This window comes from Moschus berezovskii, chromosome 1 (assembly GCF_049115385.1).
Source record: "Moschus berezovskii isolate FMDL1 chromosome 1, NW_MosBer_1.0, whole genome shotgun sequence".
Taxonomy (NCBI): domain Eukaryota; kingdom Metazoa; phylum Chordata; class Mammalia; order Artiodactyla; family Moschidae; genus Moschus; species Moschus berezovskii.
This window is the reverse complement of record NC_142460.1, coordinates 89,476,533-89,497,118: the sequence shown is the minus strand read 5'-3', so window position 1 is coordinate 89,497,118 and position 20,586 is coordinate 89,476,533. Positions and strand designations below refer to the sequence as shown.

At 40.3% G+C, this 20,586-nt stretch overlaps 1 protein-coding gene across 2 annotated transcripts in view; it reads left to right on the top strand.

Moving 5' to 3' along the window:
* Positions 1-20,586, top strand: part of HACD2 (3-hydroxyacyl-CoA dehydratase 2) — a 109,559-nt gene that overhangs the window by 63,592 nt on the left and 25,381 nt on the right. For both annotated transcript variants that reach the window (XR_008681873.2, XM_055395849.2), the window contains exon 4: positions 5,084-5,172. Coding sequence is in view for 1 of the 2 variants with exons in the window: in XM_055395849.2 (XP_055251824.1) it covers positions 5,084-5,172 (89 nt within the window). In the remaining variant the exon portion in view is untranslated. The remainder of the gene's footprint in view (positions 1-5,083; positions 5,173-20,586) is intronic.

Genomic DNA, 20,586 nt, shown 5'->3' with positions numbered 1-20,586 from the left:
CCACTCCAGTATTCTTGCCTGGAGAATCCCATGGATGGAGAAGCCTGGTAGGCTACAGTCCACGGGGTCGCAAAGAGTCGGACACGACTGAGCGACGGAACGGAACGGAAGGGAATAGCTTACTGATCAGGTTGCAGAATCTCTCTTTGTCATTTGGAAACAGCCAGTTGAAGCAGTCGTCAACAGCAAAAGTGTGCAGTTTGCGTAGTTTTAATATGCTGTGTTAACAAACATTGTGTTCAAATAAAGGGTAATGGTATAACAGATGTAATCATAGTGGGATTGATTGTTAGAAGTCTAGAAAAGATCTGCTGTCATGAGGGTCAGAAGTGCTGTATACTGGGTGACTGGTTGAGGTAGGTTCTATCCTATAGAAACTAAGTAAAGTGAGAGTTGGTATAGATGGCATCACTTGGAAAAATTTCAGGTGCCTAAATAGCCAGATTCTCTGGAACAGGAATGTAGGAGCACCTGCAGGCAAAGCCAGAAACATCTCTGCATCTGTGTCAAATTAGAAAGCATTGATCAGCTTTTGATTTCCTAACTTACTCACATTTAAATTTACTGCTGAGGCAGTGCTAAACCAGGCACGCTTCCATGCTGCTGGTAGGAGTGTATATTGATACAAACTTTTTGGAAAGCAATTTGGTGGTATATTTCAAAAGCTTTAGAGGCATTCATGCCATTTGACCTGGTAGTTACACTTCTGGGAACTATCCCAAGGAAATATTCCTTTTTTTTTTTTTTTTTAAAAAAGGTCTAAGCCTCAAAAAAATTTTAAGTGTTATTTTTAATACTTAATTACTTCATTTATAGTATCAAGAAATTGGAACAATATAAATGTCTAACAGAAGGAGAAGAGATAAACAAATATATTCCACTCAAAGGGATATTATGACTCAAGTTAAAATATTTTTAATATGTTGTAAGATAGAAAATTTCTTAAAGTGTTAAATGAGAAAAGCAAGCCACAAAGAGTATAAACAATAAAAGTTGAACTGTATTTAAAAACAGAAGAAAAGACTGGTGGGAAATTTACCAAAGAAGTAAATCTTTATTTTCGGTCACCCAAACTTACTTGTTAAGGAAAGCACTCAAATAATTCTTGTTTAGCACTTTTGAAAGGGAAACATATAAATATCCATGTTTCCTAGGAAAGGGAGCTTTGTAGTAGAGAGGGGATGATTAATAAAGCCGTATATAGTTGAACGGTGATATTCATCTCCAGATCTCCCAAACCCCTCTGTTTAAAATCACACTTACAAAGCATCTAATTTTGACAGCAGAAAAACACACCCCTAGATGAGGGTCTCTAAAATCCTAGTCACGCAGTTATTACAAAGGCTGTGCCTCTATTACAAGTGAATAAATTGACATTTTGGTTTGTTAGCTAGTCTCCTATGAATTTGATTATTGAGTTGGTTTTTCCCAAGAGCCTAATTCTTGCTCTTAAGTGACATAAAATCAGATTTTTGAACTTGGAAGTCTGAGTTCCACATCAGACTTTTTTGATCCCCAACCAAATATAGCAGCAGCCCAAACCATTAGCCGTCTAGCCCTTTGTTTCAGTGATAAAAGAAGGGCAGAAATTAAAGGAAAAAATTAATTTTTACGTGATGAGCTGGTCTATGAGTTTAAAAAAAAAAAGCTAGAAAGAGTGGTGGTCTTCCCTTAAGTGGCAAGTACTTGATAACTCATTTAGGAAAACTTTTGATTGTCAATCTTTTTTAGTTTTCTTATTGGAATTGTGATCTGACTAAGTATATTAACTTAATGTTTGACTTACTAATTAGCTTCTTTAGCAGTATTACATATTATACCATCAGGCTCTATACTTCATTTGTGCATTTGTTTAAATAAAAGGTTTATTCACATACCATTTGATTCATTCATTTAGAGTGTACAGTTTTAGAACATAATCAATTTTAGAACATTTTCATTACCCCAAAACAAAACTATGTACCTACTGACAATTACTTTCCATTTTCTTCCTAACCTCCCAGGCCCAGGTCACTACTAACATCCTTCTGTCTCTATAATTTTGCCTACTCTGGATATTTAATCTTGATTGAATTATATAATACAAGCTCTTTTGTAACTGGCTTCTTCACTCAGCATCATGTTTTAAGGTTCGGCCTGGCATGCTGTGATTCATGGGGTCGCAAAGAGTCAGTCACGACTGAGCGACTGAACTGAACTGAACTGAACTGAATATTGTTGCATATATTATTATTTCATTTCTTTTTTCTATTACTTTCTATTTTATTTCTAATGTCCCATTGTATGGATATGTCACATTTTATTTATCCCTTCATCTGTTGATGGATATTTTTAATATTTCCACTTTGGGGCTAATATAAACACCACTATAAACATTTGTATTCAAGTTTTTGTATGAGCATATATATGTTTTCATTTCTCTTGGGTATATATATTCTAAGAGTGAAATTTCTGGGTCATAGGATAATTCTGTATTTAACATTTTGAGGCAGACTGTTTTCCAGAGTGGTTGCACTATTTTCTAATCCCATCAGCAATGTATGAGGGTTCCAGCCTCACATCCGCACCAATACTTACTATTATGTTGTTGTTGTTCAGTTGCTAAGTCATGTCTGACTCTTTGTGAGCCCATGGATTGTAGCACACCGGGCTCCTCTGTCCTCCAGTATCCCCCGGAGTTTGCTCAGATCTGTGTCCATTGAGTCAGTGATACTTTGTAACCATCTTATCCTCTGCGCCCCCATCTCCTTTTGCCTTCAATCTTTCCCAGCATCAGGGTCTTTTCCAGTGAGTCTGCTCTTCAAATCAGGTGGCCAAAGAATTGGAGCTTCAGCTTCAACAGTCCTTCCAATGAATATTCAGGGTTGATTTCCTTTAAGATTGACTGGTTTAATTTTGTTATATGTCTTTTTAGTGGTAGCCCTCCTAGTGGATGTGAAGTGTATCTATCTCATTATGACTTTAATTTTCATTTCTCTAATGATGTTGAGCACCTCTTCATGTGCTTATTGACCGTTTGCATATTTTCTTTGGAAAAATGTCTACTCAAATCCTTTGCTCACTTTTAAATTAGGTTTTCTTTTATTATTGAATTATAAGAGCTCTTTATATATTTTACATATAAGTTCCAGATTATATATATATTTGTAGATTTTTCTCCTGTGGGTTTTCTTTTCACTGTCTTAATGTCCTTTGAGACACTTAAGTTTTTAGTTTTGATAAAGCCCAGTTTTATTTCTGTGCTTTTGTTTTCATATCTGATAAACCATTGCCTAATCCAGAATCACAGAAATTTACATCTATGTTTTCTTCCAAGAGTTATTTTACCTCTTACATTTAGATCTTTGATCCATCTGGAGTGATTTTTTTTGTATTTGTTCTAAGAAAGTGTCCCAGCTTCCTTCTTTAGCATGTGGATATTGTTATCCCAGAACCATTTGTTGAAAAGACAGATATTTTTCCACTGATTTGTCTTGGCACTCTTGTTGAAAAATCAAGTGACTATGATTGTGAGGGTTTATTTCCAGACTCTCAGTTCTATTCCATATATTTATATGTCCATATGTTTATATTTTTATATTCATTCTATTTCCCTAGAGAAGGAAATGGCACTCCATTATTCCCCACTCCAGTATTCTTGCCTGGGAAATCCCATGGACAGAGGAGCCGGGCGGACTGTAGTCCATGGGGGTCACAAAGAGTTGAACACAACTGAGTGACTAACACTTTCACTTTCATTCATTCTATAAAGGTTTACTGAGCATCTTTATATGCCAAGGATTGTGCTTGACATGTCCATTTTACTTGCTTTTGAAAACCAAACCATACCTCTTCAAAGCCCAAATCTTTAAAACTCATTCTAATAGGATGTAGCATCTCTTTTTCTTAATGAGATATAAAATAATTTTCTTTCGTAGCCAAACCTATAGAGGTAATTTTAGCTTCATATGATTGCACATGGTCTTTTGGCAAGTTGTAGTTTGTCCAGCTATATAAATGTCTAGAAGTCTGAGTGATTTTAGAGGGCTTGGAAGAATGAAAATTGCTCAGGGATAGTCCACTGAATGTATTGGAGATGAGGTTAGTTTTAAAGTGGATGAAGAATTTACTGCCTGTGGTAAGGGGTTCCTGGCATGTGTGGAGTTGCCCACCTTCAGCTTGACAGGTCTGGGAAGTTGGTGAATCTAGTTACTAATAGCAGTATGACCAGAGAGAAATGCTGAAGGGGTTACTGGACTGGATACCCATAAATCTGCTTCCAGATTTTAATTTTGTAGCAGTTTCTTGCCAATGTGAAGTTACAGAGAGAAGAGAATGTTTTTAGATAATGAATTATTACTCAGTTTAAGACGAATTAAAGGAGGGAAGATTTTTATATAATGGTGGTGGCTGGTCTTTAGGTACGGACTGTGGTTGTGGGAATTGAGGGAAGAAGCCAAAGAAATGTAAACTTAGCAGAACTTGATAATTATAAAAAATAACTAAACTTGATTCTAACGTTATAACTTGAGGACATTGGAAAGATAATTGTACCAGTGCTTACCCTAATGAATAAGGTGAGAAAAAATGTTATATAAACTTTGAGTTTGTCTGCTTGTTGGCAAAATATAAAAGATGCCAACCTAACTGTTAGTGTATCATATCCAGTCTGAAAGCCAGGAGCTTTCAACATTCTGTTGACACAAACAGTTGATTTTCCTTTCCATAGTTGCCTGTTCATTTCTGAAACTCATATTGTAAAATGAGCTTTCAATGTCTAATTTTAAGCATTAAGCAGTGGTTTTATTTTCTCTGCCTGTAAAAGTGTTAAAAAAAATGCTGTACTTTGTCAGTGACTTTGAAAGACCTAGGAAAGTTACCTAGATTCCATAGTTTGCAATTACCATTAACAATATTATTGTTTTGAGGGAAGAAAAAGTTTTAATATTGACTACACTGAAAAACATAGTCTATATAGCAGTGTAGATAAATTTCAGCTGCTCATGATGGCTTTAAACATTAAAATTTGGATGTTTTAGGAAATCTGTTACATTTTGAAACTCAGTACAATACATTTATTTACCCATCCTAAATTTTCTTTCAGGAATTGTTCCATCTTCTGTTGTCCTGACTTCTTTCCAGGTGATGTCAAGAGTTTTTCTAATATGGGCAGTAACACATAGTGTCAAAGAGGTAAGCATTTAAATAGACAAAAATAAAATAATATTAGCATTAACAAACTTTAGTCAACTTTTCTTTCTCATGTGTATATTATCGCCAAAGATGGAACTCCACATCATATCAATATAGCCCAAATAAAATTCACTTGTACTATAGGAATTCGGTTACTTGTGGCAAACATACCCCAAATATACAGAGTTGTAAAAAGGAGACCGATTACACAAAATCTCAGTTCCCTATTAGATTTGGCTGGTGTGGCTATGTTCTGCACCTCAGTTATATTTTTCTGGTTTCTTGCTTGAATTCAGCACCATAAACTTTGGACAGCTGCATCTTTGTAGTGGGACCGCTGGGGAAGTGAGAGACATAAATTCATTCCCAGTCCAATCTTTGTTGGACCAGGCTAATGTAACAAACTAGTTCCTACCCAGTCCACTTGCATTAATGGAATTCCCAAGTGTGCTGAGTCTAGTGGTTCAGGGAGATGAGTGCTCTTCTGAGGGTCTGAGGTGGGTGCCCAGGCAGGCCAGCTTCTTATAAGAACTAGAGGGAGGAAATCATCATTACCATGGCTGTAAATCCACAGCTATCTTTCATTGTCTGGTATCAGAGAAGGGAATTGTTTTCCAGTATGTTTTTCACTTTTTAAAAGTCCATTATTGTTAATGTCACCATGAGGCAGAGTACTGGTACCCACCAAGAAGATTCAGTTTTCAGTTTTCCAGTTCCAGTAACTTAACCACCAGCATTATTGGGTACTTTAGCCTCATGAAATGTGCTTATCTATTAGCATTATCCTGATGTTTTCTTTGTCTTCTATTACTCTGAAATCCCTGTCAAAACACTTGGTTTTTCAGGATTTATTTAGACAGTTTCATTTGTTTTTTAACTAGTGATTGTCTTTAACTTTTTATTGGCGTGTGGTTTATACATAAAGAAAAATGCACATAGTTAAGTTTTTAATTAAAATTGACTAAGTTGTTGTTCTTGTTACACATCCACACAATTTTTCTTTTAAGCTCATTCACTCCTTGAAGATGTCTGTTTACACTTTCTGTGTTGGAAGGATGTAAAACAATCTCATACTTTTACATGATCACTTTTTAGAGTGCCCACATTTCTTTTTTTTTTTCTTTTACAATATTATATTGGTTGGTTTTGCCATACATTGACATGAATTCGCCCCGGGTGTACATGAGTTCCTCTTCGTGTACCCCCCTCCCACCTCCCTCCTCCCCTTATCTTCCCTCTGGGTCATCCCCATGCACCAGCCCCGAGCATCCTGTCCCATGCGTTGAACCTGGACTGGTGATTTGTTTCACATATAATATACATGTTTCAATGCCATTCTCCCAAATCATCCCACCCTCACCCTCTCCCACAGAGTCCCAAAGACTGTTCTATACACCTGTGTCTCTTTTGCTGTCTCGTATACAAGGTTATCATTTCCATCTTTCTAAATTCCATATATATGCGTTATTATACTGTATTGGTGTTTTTCTTTCTGGCTTACTTCACTCTGTATAATAGGCTCCAGTTTCATCCACCTCATTAGAACTGATTCAAATGCATTCTTTTTAATGGCTGAGTAATACTCCATTGTGTATATGTACCAAAGCTTTCTTATCCATTCATCTGCAGAGACATCTAGGTTGCTTCCATGTCCTTGCTATTATAAACAGTGCTGTGATGAACATTGGAGTACACGTGTCTCTTTCAGTTCTGGTTTCCTCGGTGTGTATGCCCAGGAGTGCGATTGCTGGATCATATAGCAGTTCTATTTCCAGTTTTTTAAGGAATCTCTATACTGTTCTCCATAGTGGCTATACTAGTTTGCATTCCCACCAACAGTGTAAGAGGGTTCCCTTCTCTCCACACCCTCTCCAGCATTTATTGCATGTAGACTTTTGGATAGCAGCCATTCTGACTGGTGTGAAATGGTATCTCATTGTGGTTTTGATTTGCATTTCTCTGATTATGAGGGATGTTGAGCATTTTTTCATGTGTTTGTTAGCCATCTGTATGTCTTCTTTGGAGAAATGTCTGTTTAGTTCTTTGGCCCATTTTTTGATTGGGTCGTTTATTTTTCTGGAGTTGAGCTGAAGGAGCTGCTTATATATTTTGGAGAGTAATTCTTTGTCAGTTGTTTCATTTGCTATTATTTTTTCCCATTCTGAAGGCTGTCTTTTCACCTTGCTTATAGTTTCCTTTGCTGTGCAGAAACTTATAATTTTAATTAGGTCCCATTTGTTTATTTTTGCTTTTATTTCCAATATTCTGGGAGGTGGGTCATGGAGGATCCTGCTGTGATTTATGTCAGAGAGTGTTTTGCCTATGTTCTCCTCTAGGAGTTTTATAGTTTCTGGTCTTACATTTAGATCTTTAATCCATTTTGAGTTTATTTTTGTGTATGGTGTTAGGAAGTGTTCTAGTTTCATTCTCTTACAAGTGGCTGACCAGTTTTCCCAGCACCACTTGTTAAAGATACTATCGTTTCTCCATTTTATATTCTTGCCTCCTTTGTCAAAGATAAGGTGTCCATAAGTGTGTGGATTTATCTCTGGGCTTTCTATTTTGTTCCATTGATCTATATTTCTGTCTTTATGCCAGTACCATACTGTCTTGATGACTGTGGCTTTGTAGTAGAGCCTGAAGTCCGGTAGGTTGATTCCCCCAGTTGTATTCTTCTTCCTCAAGATTGCTTTGGCTATTCGAGGTTTTTTGTATTTCCATACAAATTGTGAAATTATTTGTTCTAGCTCTGTGAAAAATATCGTTGGTAGCTTGATAGGGATTGCATTGAATGTATAAATTACTTTGGGTAGTATACTCATTTTCACAATATTTATTCTTCCAGTCCACGAACAGAGTATATTTCTCCATCTATGAGTGTCCTCTTTGATTACTTTCACCAGTGTTTTATTGTTTTCTATGTACAGGTCTTTTGTTTCTTTAGGTATATTCCTAAGTATTTAATTCTTTTCGTTGCAACAGTGAATGGAATAGTTTCCTTAATTTCTCTATTTTCTCATTATTAGTGTATAGGAATGCAAGGGATTTCTGTGTGTTGATTTTATATCCTGCAACTTTACTGTATTCGTTGATTAGCTCTAGTAGTTTTCTGGTAGAGTCTTTAAGGTTTTCTGTGTAGAGGATCATGTCATCAGTGAACAATGAAAGTTTTACTTCTTCTTTTCCAATTTGGATTCCTTTTATGTCTTTTTCTGCTCTGATTGCTGTGGCCAGAACTTCCAGAACTATGTTGAATAGTAATGGTGAGAGTGGGCACTCTTGTCTTGTTCCTGACTTTAGGGGAAATGCTTTCAGTTTTTCACCATTGAGAATAATGTTTGCTGTGGGTTTGTCATATATAGCTTTTATTATGTTGAGGTATGTTCCTTCTATTCCCACCTTCTGGAGGGTTTTTATCATAAATGGATGTTGAATTTTGTCGAAGGCTTTCTCTGCAAATATTGAGATAATCATATAATTTTTATTTTTCAGTTTGTTAATGTGGTGTATTACATTGATTGATTTGTGGATATTGAAGAATCCTTGCATTCCTGGGATAAAGCCCACTACTTGGTCATGATGTATGATCTTCTTAATGTGTTGTTGGATTCTGATTGCTAGAATTTTGTTAAGGATTTTTGCATCTATGTTCATCAGTGATATTGGCCTGTAGTTTTCTTTTTCTGTGGGATCTTTACCAGGTTTTGGGATTAGGGTGATGGTGGCCTCATAGAATGAGTTTGGAAGTTTCCCTTCCTCAGCAATTTTCTGGAAGAGTTTGAGTAGAATAGGTGTTAGCTCTTCTCTAAATTTTTGGTAGAATTCAGCTGTGAAGCCGTCTGGACCTGGGCTTTTGTTTGCTGGAAGATTTCTGATTACAGCTTCTATTTCCGTGCTTGTGATGGGTCTGTTCAGATTTTCTATTTCTTCCTGGTTCAGTTTTGGAAAGTTGTACTTTCTAAGAATTTGTCCGTTTCTTCCAAGTTGTCCATTTTATTGCCATATAATTGCTGATAGTGTTCTCTAATAATCCTTTGTATTTCTGTGTTGTCGGTTGTGATCTCTCCATTTTCATTTCTAATTTTATTGATTTGGTTCTTCTCCCTTTGTTTCTTGATGAGTCTGGCTAGTGGTTTGTCAATTTTATTTACCCTCTCAAAGAACCAGCTTTTGGCTTTGTTGATTTTTGCTATGGTCTCTTTTGTTTCTTTTGCATTTATTTCTGCCCTAATTTTTACGATTTCTTTCCTTCTACTAACCCTGGGGTTCTTCATTTCTTCCTTTTCTAGTTTCTTTAGGTGTAGAGTTAGGTTATTTAGTTGACTTTTTTCTTGTTTCTTGAGGTGTGCCTGTATTGTTATGAACTTCCCCCTTAGCACTGCTTTTACAGTGTCCCAGAGGTTTTGGGTTGTTGTGTTTTCATTTTCATTCATTTCTATGCATATTTTGATTTCTCTTTTGATTTCGTCTATGATTTGTTCATTATTCAGCAGCGTGTTGTTCAGCCTCCATATGTTGGCATTTTTAATAGTTTTTCTCCTATAATTGAGATCTAATCTTACTGCATTGTGGTCAGAAAAGATGCTTGGAATGATTTCAATTTTTTTGAATTTACCAAGGCTAGATTTATGGCCCAGGATGTGATCTATCATGGAAATGTTCCAAGTGCGCTTGAGAAAAAGGTGAAATTCATTGTTTTGGGGTGAAATGTCCTATAGAGATCTATTAGGTCTAACTTGTCTATTGTATCATTTAAAGTTTGTGTTTCCTTGTTTATTTTCTGTTTAGTTGATCTATCCATAGGTGTGAGTGGGGTATTAAAGTCTCCCACTATTATTGCGTTGTTGTTAATTTCCCTTCATGCTGCTGCTGCTGCTGCGTCACTTCAGTCGTGTCCGACTCTGTGTGATCCCATAGACGGAAGCCCACTAGGCTCCCCCATCCCTGGGATTCTCCAGGCAAGAACACTGGAGTGGGTTGCCATTTCCTTCTCCAATGTGTGAAAGTGAAGTCGCTCAGTCGTGTCTGACCCTTAGCGACCCCACAGACTGCAGCCAACCAGGCTCCTCCATCCATGGGATCCTCTAGGCAATAGTACTGGAGTGGCTTGCCATTGCCTTCTCCGAATTTCCCCTCATACTTGTTAGTAATTGTCTTACATATTGTGGTGCTCCTATGTTGGGTGCATAAATATTTATAATTTTTATATCTTCTTCTTGGATTGATCCTTTGATCATTATGTAGTTTCCCTCTTTGTCTCTTTTCACGGTCTTTGTTTTAAAGTCTATTTTATCTGATATGAGTATTGCTACTCCTGCTTTCTTTTGGTCTCTATTTGCATGGAATATCTTTTTCCAGCCCTTCACTTTCAGCCTGTATGTGTCCCTCGTTTTGAGGTGGGTCTCTTGTAGACAGCATATATAGGGGTCTTGTGTTTGTATCCATTCAGCCAGCCTTTGTCTTTTGGTTGGGGCATTCAACCCATTTACGTTTAAGGTAATTATTGATAAGTATGTGATGGACAGGGAGGCCTGGCGTGCTGTGATTCATGGGGTCGCGGAGAGTCGGACACGACTGAGCGACTGAACTGAACTGAACTGAACTGATGATCCCGTTGCCATTTTCTTTATTGTTTTGGGTTCGAATTTATACACCCTTTCTGTGTTTCCTGTCTAGAGAAGATCCTTTAGCATTTGTTGGAGAGCTGGTTTGGTGATGCTGAATTCTCTCAGCTTTTGCTTGTTTGTAAAGCTTTTGATTTCTCCTTCATATTTGAATGAGATCCTTGCTGGGTACAGTAATCTGAGCTGTAGGTTATTTTCTTTCATCACTTTAAGTATGTCTTGCCATTCCCTCCTGGCCTGAAGAGTTTCTGTTGAAAGGTCAGCTATTATCCTTATGTGAATCCTGTTGTGTGTTATTTGTTGCTTTTCCCTTGCTGCTTTTAATATTTGTTCTTTGTGTTTGATCTTTTTTAATTTGATTAATATGTGTCTTGGAGTATTTCGCCTTGGATTTATCCTGTTAGGGACTCTCTGGGTTTCTTGGACTTGGGTGATTATTTCCTTCCCCATTTTAGGGAAGTTTTCAACTATTATCTCATCAAGTATTCTCTCATGGTCTTTCTTTTTGTCTTCTTCTTCTGGGATTCCTATGATTCGAATGTTGTGGCATTTAACATTGTCCCAGAGGTCTCTAATATTGTCCTCATTTCTTTTAATTTGTTTTTCTTTTTTCCTCTCTGTTTCCTTTATTTCTACAATTCTATCTTCTAGCTCGCTTATCCTGTCTTCTGCCTCTGTTATTCTACTGTTTGTTCCCTCCAGAGTGTTTCTGATCTCATCTATTGCATTATTCATTGTATATTGACTCTTTTTTATTTCCTCTAAATCCTTATTAAACCTTTCTTGCATCTTCTCAATCCTTTTCTCCAGGTTATTTATCTGTAACTCCATTTTGCTTTCAAGATTTTGAATCATTTTCACCATCAAAATTCTAAATTCTTTATCAGGTAGACTCCCTATATCTTCCTCTTTTGTTTGTGTTGGTGGGCATTTATCCTGTTCCTTTACTTGCTGGGTATTTCTCTGCCTCTTCATCTTGCTTATATTGCTGTGCTTGGGGTGGCCTTACCGTCTTCTGGCAGTTTGTGGAGTTTTCTTTATTATGTAGTTTCCTCGCTGTGTGTGGGGTTGGACGGGTTGCTTGTCAAGATTCCCTGGTTAGGGAAGCTTGTGTCGGTTTTGAAGTGTCCAGTAATGAGTTATGAGATGTCAGTGGGTTTGGAGTGACTTTGGGTAGCCTGTGTATTGAAGCTCAGGGCTATTTTCCTGTGTTGCTGGAGAATTTGCGTGGTATGTCTTGCTCTGGAACTTGTTGACCCTTGGGTGGTGCTTGGTTTCAGTGTAGGTATGGAGGCGTTTGATGAGCTCCTATCGATTAATGTTCCCTGGATTCAGGAGTTCTCTGGTGTTCTCAGGATTCGGGCTTAAGCCTCTTGCCTCTGGTTTTCGGTCTTATTCTTGGAGTAGCCTCTAGACTTCTGTATCTGTCATTTCCAAGGTGGTTCCCTCTGTTTTAGCTTCTGTTTGCTGGTCTCTTCAGTGTCTGATTTCCACCCTGACACTAGGGGAAGGTGGTGGACACTTTTTAAGGCTCACTTGTTCAGTCCTGTTCTGGGAAGGGAGGAACACTGCAGACAAATATCTCTGGCGTCTGTGGGGAGTGCTAGCAGTGTCTCGGCCACACTGGGTTTGCCCCTGCTCACAGCGCGTGTGCTGTCCCAGTCTACACTGCACAGGCTCTAGGTTGCTCTGCCGGGAACTGTCTGAGGCCAGCGCTAGGTTGTATGCACTTCCCCGATCTGAGCGGCTCAGGTTCAGGTACTCAGGTACTCCACAAAGGTGCAGACTTGGTTGGGCCTGCGTTTTGTGCCTTCCCGGGTCCAAGCAGCTCAGGTGACCAGGCGTTTGGCGAGTGCGGTCGCCTCGACTTATCACCTCCCTGGTCCCTCCCACTCGGTTTTCTGGGTATACAGCCAGCGCACCTTCTCAGGCGGATGTTAACCGGTCAGAAATCCATGAAATCTTGGTTAGCAACGAAGCCTGCCTGCAGTTTGGTATAGGATGCCTCTCTGGGGCCACAGTTGCCCCCTTCCGGCTCTGGCTGCCCTCCGCTGCCTGTCTCGGCGGGGGATGGGCCATCCGCAGCCGGTTAGCTCTGCTCAGTCCTTTGTTCTGTGAGCAGGGCTGGCGGAGTCTTAAGTTAGGACTTTTCGCTTTTTCACGGGGTAGCTACCCCACAGTCTGCTTTGCTCTCTCCAGTCAGCTCCCCCAGACTGCCCTCGCAGCATTCAGGCCCATTCCTCTCTCTAAGCAGTTCAGCCGGCTCCTCCCTGCCCAGCCCCCACTTGCTAATGGCAGATGCAGGCCTCTGTGCTGCTTCTCCACTGGGAGTTACCGTTTTGCGGGTAATCGGTGGGTTTTAATTATTTCTTTTTTTTTCTCCCAGTTATGTGGCCCTCTGAGTTTCCAAGGCTCGCCACAGACTCGCCAGTGAGAGTGTTCCCTGGTGTTTGGAAACTTCTCTCTTTTTTAAGCCTCCCTTCCTGGGACGGAGCTCCGTCCCTACCTCTTTTGTCTCTCTATCTTTTATGTTTTTTCCTACCTCCTTTCGAAGACAGTGGGCTGCTTTTCTGGGTGCCTGATGTCCTCTGACACATTCAGAAGTTGTTTTGTGGAATTTACTCCACGTTCAAATGTTCTTTTGATGACTTTGTCAGGGAGAAAGTGGTCTCGCCATCCTATTCCTCCGCCATCTTGCTCCCTCCCCGCCACATTTCTTTAAAAAAAGAAAAAGTCAAAAACAGACAAGTAAATCCTAACATGGCATGTTGCCCCTTGTTGTCATTCTTAGTTGTTTCTGGAGTAAGGAAAAGTTACTCACTTCATTGGTTTCAAAGTCCTTTCTATAAATCATAATAACCTGTTTCTTTCCTTCTTTCTATTTAACCAGCAACTCATAGTTTTAACTTCCAAATAGTCTTAAGTGACCTAAACTTTCTTCCTAATAGTAACTCATGTATATTCTTAAACAAGTAATTATGTACTTCTAATAATTTAATGTTAGTTACGTGAAGATAGAGTGTTATCAACTGTGGAGTGTTTATAATCAGGCAAGAGAGTCAGATACTAGGTGTCCAGGAGCTAATGCTCCAGCTGATGGATTATTCATGGCCTTTGCTTCTCCTCTCTTCTGCTTCAGTAACCACTCCTCTGCTTATTAACACTTCTGGCAAAGAGTATAGACAAGTAAATCAAAAATGCTTACAATTCAAGTTAAGCAATTGTTACCATATTGCTGTTACCGACATTTCCTAGAATTTTCTGGGCAGAGCAATAAGACAGATTGGCTTAGAAAGCTATTAAATGTCTCTGTGGATTACAGGTATGCAGACCTGGCCATTGCCCTTAGTAATCACCCACCTGACAGATGCACAGACTTGCCATTTAACAGATGGTTTCACATGTAGTGTCAGCACAGTAATTTCACTTATATGCTTGTTATGTTTGCATATTCAAAATTTTTTCCCTGCAGCCAATGTTACCCAATTTTACTATCATTAACATATCATTTTCTTAGGAATGTAGTAAATCTTTTCTGTCGTCTCTTCCATTTTCTTCTTTTCATATATACCCTATTGATTGATTTACTCCTTTCTCACGTAAATAGGATTCATTGTTTCTACTGCTCCATGATCACACTTCTCGTCTCCTCATTCCCCTTTTCTTTGAAAAGAACCCATTCATTGTTTTGTTTATGGCAGTAGATTCCCTCTTGACCCACCCCAAGTTGCTGATAGGTAGCTTGAAAACCTGTTAGTGTGGCATTTCAGAGGCCAGTTTGCTGTCTGTCACCTGCTCCTTACCCCGCTTCTCTTAACAAAGGCTATTTTTTCTGCTATCAAGTTTCATGTTAGCTATAATTTAGTTTGTCCTATACAACATTGGAGAAGACAATCGCAACCCACTCCAGTACTCTTGCCTGGAAAATCCCATGGACGGAGGAGCCTGGAAGGCTGCAGTCCATGGGGTCGCTGAGGGTTGGACACAACTGAGCGACTTCACTTTCACTTTTCACTTTCATGCATTGGAGAAGGAAATGGCAACCCTCTCCAGTGTTCTTGCCTGGAGAATCCCAGGGAAGGGGGAGCCTGGTGGGCTGCCGTCTATGGGGTCGCAGAGAGTCAGACATGACTGAAGCGACTTAGCAGCAGCAGCAGCATACAACATTATATATGGCTTCCCTGTTAAATGTCCATTCTTCTGTTTACTGAAATATCTTTTAAATATCATTATTTTGCTTATATTCAGCTTTGTTTATTTTTAATGGTGGGAACCACATAGCTAATAACTAAATTCCCATAACTAATGCATAGGGAAATTGATCCCAGAAATAACTGCTTAATAAAATATATCTCACTGTATCATATTAATGTTCAAATTCTTTTCACAGTACTTTGCTTTCATTCCCAGTTTCTTTTCTTATATCACATGTCCTCTAAAGTAGACATGAGTGCTTCGTTCTCATAGCATTTCATTTGGGTTTGGACTCTTGCCCCACCCTCTTTGGCCTGCCTGTATTTTCTACAGTCGTTTCCCCTTGTTTTCTATAATTGTACATGATGTACTAAGGTATAGCCTATATACATTTTAGGACTAGATACTATGTTTTTCATATTTGAGGTAGGTTTTCTTTTAAGAGGCCCTATAGAACATACGTTCTTACCTGTCATTTTTATTCTCTGCTGCATGGAACACTAGTCACATAAATGTTGCCAGGTATATCATAGAACTAAAAGATGATCAGATGGTTTTCTTCTCCGATGTATAAGGATCCACCATCACTAGCAGGACTTCTTGATGAGCAGGATATTAAAGATAAAATGTCTCTATGCTCAAAAGCTTTTTCTTGACCTAACCTAGCAACCAACCTCCCCTCTTCTTTGCTTTTAAAGGGACTTTTTATATAAGCAAAGCTAAGCTTCTGATAACAAGTTCAGGGTGAGATATAGGGCATGTGGGATACAGGAAGAATCAGAAATTCTATCTAACCTGTTTTGTTTGCAGTTTTTCCACTGACCCCCAGAAATTAACTGGCTTCTTCCGTATCCCTTAGCCAGGATGGCCACTAGCACTGCCACATCAGGCTCTGTCGGCCTTTGTTCGCCTCACCTTCTGTTTGGGTCAGTGTCTTTGTCTCTTCATTGACCTGAAACAAGACTTATGTTTTTCAGAGTCAACTGCAGTGGGGAATGCCAGCTTATGTCCCTTACTATGACCCCCCCCACTCCCACCCCCACCCCCCTCAAAAACAGAAGTCCACAGGGCACATGTTCCTCATTCTCTAAAAGTAGCTAAACCAAGCCCCAGATTCCGGGACACACAAGTAGGCCACTGTCCCTTTTCCTGGGCCAACCCTCTTTGAAGAAACCCCCACATATCCTCTCCTGAGTTCTCAGTGTGAGATTGCTGTGTTCTTGAGCAGAAGTCCTAGGTTACCACTGTGAGCAGCAGTTGAATAAGAAGTTGTTGGGCTCTCACTGTGACTTAGCCTAAGTGCAGCGAACACCTTCAGCACCTTACTAGGTAGGGTAACTTGTGCAAAATAGAGCTTTGCCCTGGATTACTGAGCCTTCTCTCCTTTCTTCCTTACCCTTTGCCACCGTTAGAGAAAAGGATGTTTTCTTACATTCCTCTGGAATGTCCTGTGAGTTCTCCTGATTTCACCAGTCAGCTGGTTCCCACTTCTTTCTGGCATGCCACTGGGCTTTGTGACACTTAAGCTGCCATCTTTGCTAACTTCTCAGCAAGCTGCCTACAAAAAGTCTGTCGTGCATGTTTAAGAAAGTTAGTGACATCCAGTTCTCTATCATTAAGCTGGTTTTTGTTGTTTGTTGCATTACACTTTACAGAGGGCTTTATTAAAATATAATTATTTACTCTTGACAGTTGTCCCTTTTTTTTTTTTTTATTTCTAAAAAAGAATTTTATTAAAAAAGCACAAATGCAAAGAAATGAACAGAGGAAAATGTATGCGTCGAACCTGGACTGGTCACTTATGATAATATACATGCTACAATTCCATTCTCCCCAATCATTCCACCTTCACCCTCTCCCACAGAGTCCCAAAGACTGTTCTAAATGCCTGTGTCTCTTTTGCAGTCTCTTGTTGTCCCTTGGGGTAGGTTGTAGACTCCACTTAAAGCTTGGAAGCTAGAGCGGCAAACAACCGTCTGTCAAGTGGCAGAGTTGAAAGTAAACGTCTGAATTCAGAGTCTTCCTCCTGCATTAAAGCTTGCTCTCACCAGTTAGAAATGTGATGTAAACACGTTGTCACTTTTGTATGCTAATCATACTTTATCCCATGTAGAGTTGAAAACACCCATCTCAGTTACCCATTCCAGTATTCGTGGGCTTCCCTAGTGGCTCGGATAGTGAAGAATCCACCTGCAGTGCGGGAGATCTAGGTTGGAAGGATCCCCTGGAGGAGGGTATGGCCACCCACTCCAGTTTCTTGCCTGGAGAATCCCCATGGACAGAGGAGCCTGGCAGGCTACAGTCCATGGGGTCGCAAAGAGTCAGACACAACTGAGGGACTAAGCACATCACATCTCAGATGCAGAAGCACCTTTCCTCTTAAGCAGTTCTGTCGTACCACATCCATATTGAAATATAGTTCTCTAGTCAGATGGTTTATACATGAAATGTACTAATAATTGCAGGCCCTGGGTGCTTGTCTGCAACACTTTGCCAGTGCACTTCTCTGCTTTAGTGCTCATTTTAGGGCTTCTGATATATCTCTCCAGTTAATTGACCTTTCTTCTTAAAAGTCCCAAGACTATTTTTCATACTGGCATATGGACTATTTGGAACAGAATTCCCCAGAAAGCTGCTTAGAAATGCACCTTCCAGGTCCCACCCCATATTTGATACAGAGTTTTGAGGAGTGGAGATGGAGAACCATCACTGTTACTAAGCTCCTTGAGTAATTTGATGAGATCTAAGATTTGAGAAATGCTCTAAGATACTGTAATGTGCTGTAATTTTTATTCAACTTTCCTTTTTCTTGATTTTACTTCCTATCTCTGCTTAGTTTCCTGGAGGCATAACCAAATCTCACCATCTCTGTCCCTAGTTCAAGAGCCATAGTCTCATTCTTAGAGAATGAAACCCTGGAGTTCCCTTACCCAGCTAAATGGAGTTTCTTGTGTAGTCTTCAAAATCCACTGTCTGTGGAACTGTAGCTCAAGTACATATAAGAGGAAGATTGAGGGGCCCACCTTGCAGGCAGAAGCAGATCCGAAAGCACAGCAATAAGAAAGCTAAACTGTCATGTGTTTTGGGGGGTGGGTTGCAGGGAAGGGCCCTATCGTGGTCATGTGCTTCTTGTTGCCTGGCCAACGCCACCAGGTAGGTCGTTTATGACGACTTCTACCCAGGGAAATACTGCATCTCTCTTTTTGGGTTTTCTCAAGAAATATTGTAGCCACGCGTTCCGGGAAACAAACTCACTCAGAAGGACAATGCAGATAGTGGAGCGCAGTTTATTACACTGGCGGGCCCAAGGCAGAGTCTCCTCTTTGCCAAGGACCCCAACCAGTTTTTGTGAAAACCTTATATACCTTAAGTGTACGTGCCCAAACCCACCTCCCCAAATTCCCTGAAACTAGTCTGAACAAAGGAAAAGAAAGATACAGTCAAAGATAACCCGTGATTCATATGCCTTAGGCCTAGGTAGTTAACAGTGGACAGTTATCAATAGGCCTGTGGTCATACCCCAATAAGCATCATAGAATTTATTATTTTATTCAGTTACACAGATAATTCAGTTCAGTTCAGTTCAGTCGCTCAGTCGTGTCCGACTCTCCGCGACCCCATGAATCACAGCACGCCAGGCCTCCCTGTCCATCACCAACTCCCGGAGTTCACTCAAACCCATGTCCACAGCGTCGGTGATGCCATCCAGCCATCTCATTCTCGGTCGTCCCCTTCTCCTCCCGCCCCCAACCTTTCCCAGCATCAGAGTCTTTTCCAGTGCGTCAACTCGTCGCATGAGGTGGCCAAAGTATTGCAGTTTCAGCTTCAGCATCAGTCCCTCCAATGAACACCCAGGATGGATGTCCCTTAGAATGGACTGGTTGGATCTCCTTGCGGTACAAGGGACTCTCAAGAGTCTTCTCCAACACCACAGTTCAAAAGCATCAATTTTTCGGCGATCAGCCTTCTTCACAGTCCAACTCTCACATCCATACATGACCATGGGAAAAACCATAGCCTTGACTAGACGGACCTTTGTTGGCAAAGTAATGTCTCTGCTTTTTAATATATTATCAAGGTTGGTCATAACTTTCCTTCCAAGGAGTAAGCATCTTTTAATTTCATGGCTGCAATCAGCATCCGCAGTGCTTTTGGAGCCCAAAAAAATAAAGTCTGACACTGTTTCCCATGTTTTTCCATCTATTTCCCATGAAGTGATGGGACCAGATGCCATGATCTTTGTTTTCTGAATGTTGAGCTTCAAGCCAACCTTTTCACTCTCCTCTTTCACTTTGATTAAGAGGCTTTTGAGTTCCTCTTCACTTTCTGCCATAAGGGTAGTGTCATCTGCATATCTGAGATTATTGATAATTCTCCCAGCAATCTTGATTCCAGCTTGTGCTTCTTCCAGCCCAGCGTTCCTCATGATGTACTCTGCATATAAGTTAAATAAGCAAGGTGACAATATACAGCCTTGACGCACTCCTTTTCCTATTTGGAACCAGTCTGTTGTTCCATGTACAGTTAGGGTATTCTTTTAGGTAATGGAGAGTCTAGGTATGAGCCCTGGGGCTCTTCCATGGTGGTGGGGCTGGGGGGTGGTCTGGTTTTCCAGTCTGTATGTCGTTTCCATAGATACTGGGCATATAGATCAAAGTCCATAGTCCAGCCCAAGATGGAGTCCTGCTTTCAAGACGGAGCCTGTTCTGTCTGTTTCCTCCTTCAATATCACCTTCCTTGGATAGTTTTTTTTATTTTCTAGGTAAGTCAAACACTGTATTCTAGAACATGGAGGCTGAGCAGCCATATCTTACATGAGGGTTGGTGAGGGTGGACTTCGGCAGGCACTTACCTTGTGGCTTAGGACAAAGCATTTCAATTTTCCGCGCCTTGTTTCTGTCATCTAGTGACAGAGTAATACTAGCGTCTGCCCTGCTCATGTCACAGAGTTTTTATGAAGATTAAGTGAGAGGACTATATAAAAACAAGGCATCAGTGTTCAGAAATATCAGGGTCTTCTGGCTTGCAGTTTTTTTGCTGAGCAGCTTCTGAAACCCTAACGTAAAAGCAGTTTCGCTTCAGAAGGAATGCTGCTTCCTTCAGAGACGTAGCACAGTTCTCCTTGTCTGCCTCTCGCCCTCTTCTTTTTCACTGTGGAAGCTCAAAGACGCGGCACAGTGATACCCTGACTCTGCGCTTCTGTCGCTGTTGTGTCGTGCTGTAGGTTTTCTTTCTCTGCTGGGTACTCCGGCTGGGTTCGCAGCGCACTCTTGCTCTTTGCCACCTCCTGGGGTTGCCTCCCTTGTCAGCACATTTCCTGTCGCTGCACGTGCTCCTCAGTGTCCCCAGTGGCCATCTATGAACATGGCCTTTCAGTGGGGGAGGCAGGGCACCTTCTCATCCCCACTGTTCAGATGAGGAGCTGAGAGGCTGTGTCTCTAGGGCACGTTGTGCCATGCCACTGTCTTTTTATTTTTTTTTATTGGAGGCTAATTATTTTACAATATTATATTGGTTGGTTTTGCCATACATTGACATGAATCCATCCCGGGTGTACATGAGTTCCCCTTCCTGAACCCCCCTCCCACCTCCCTCC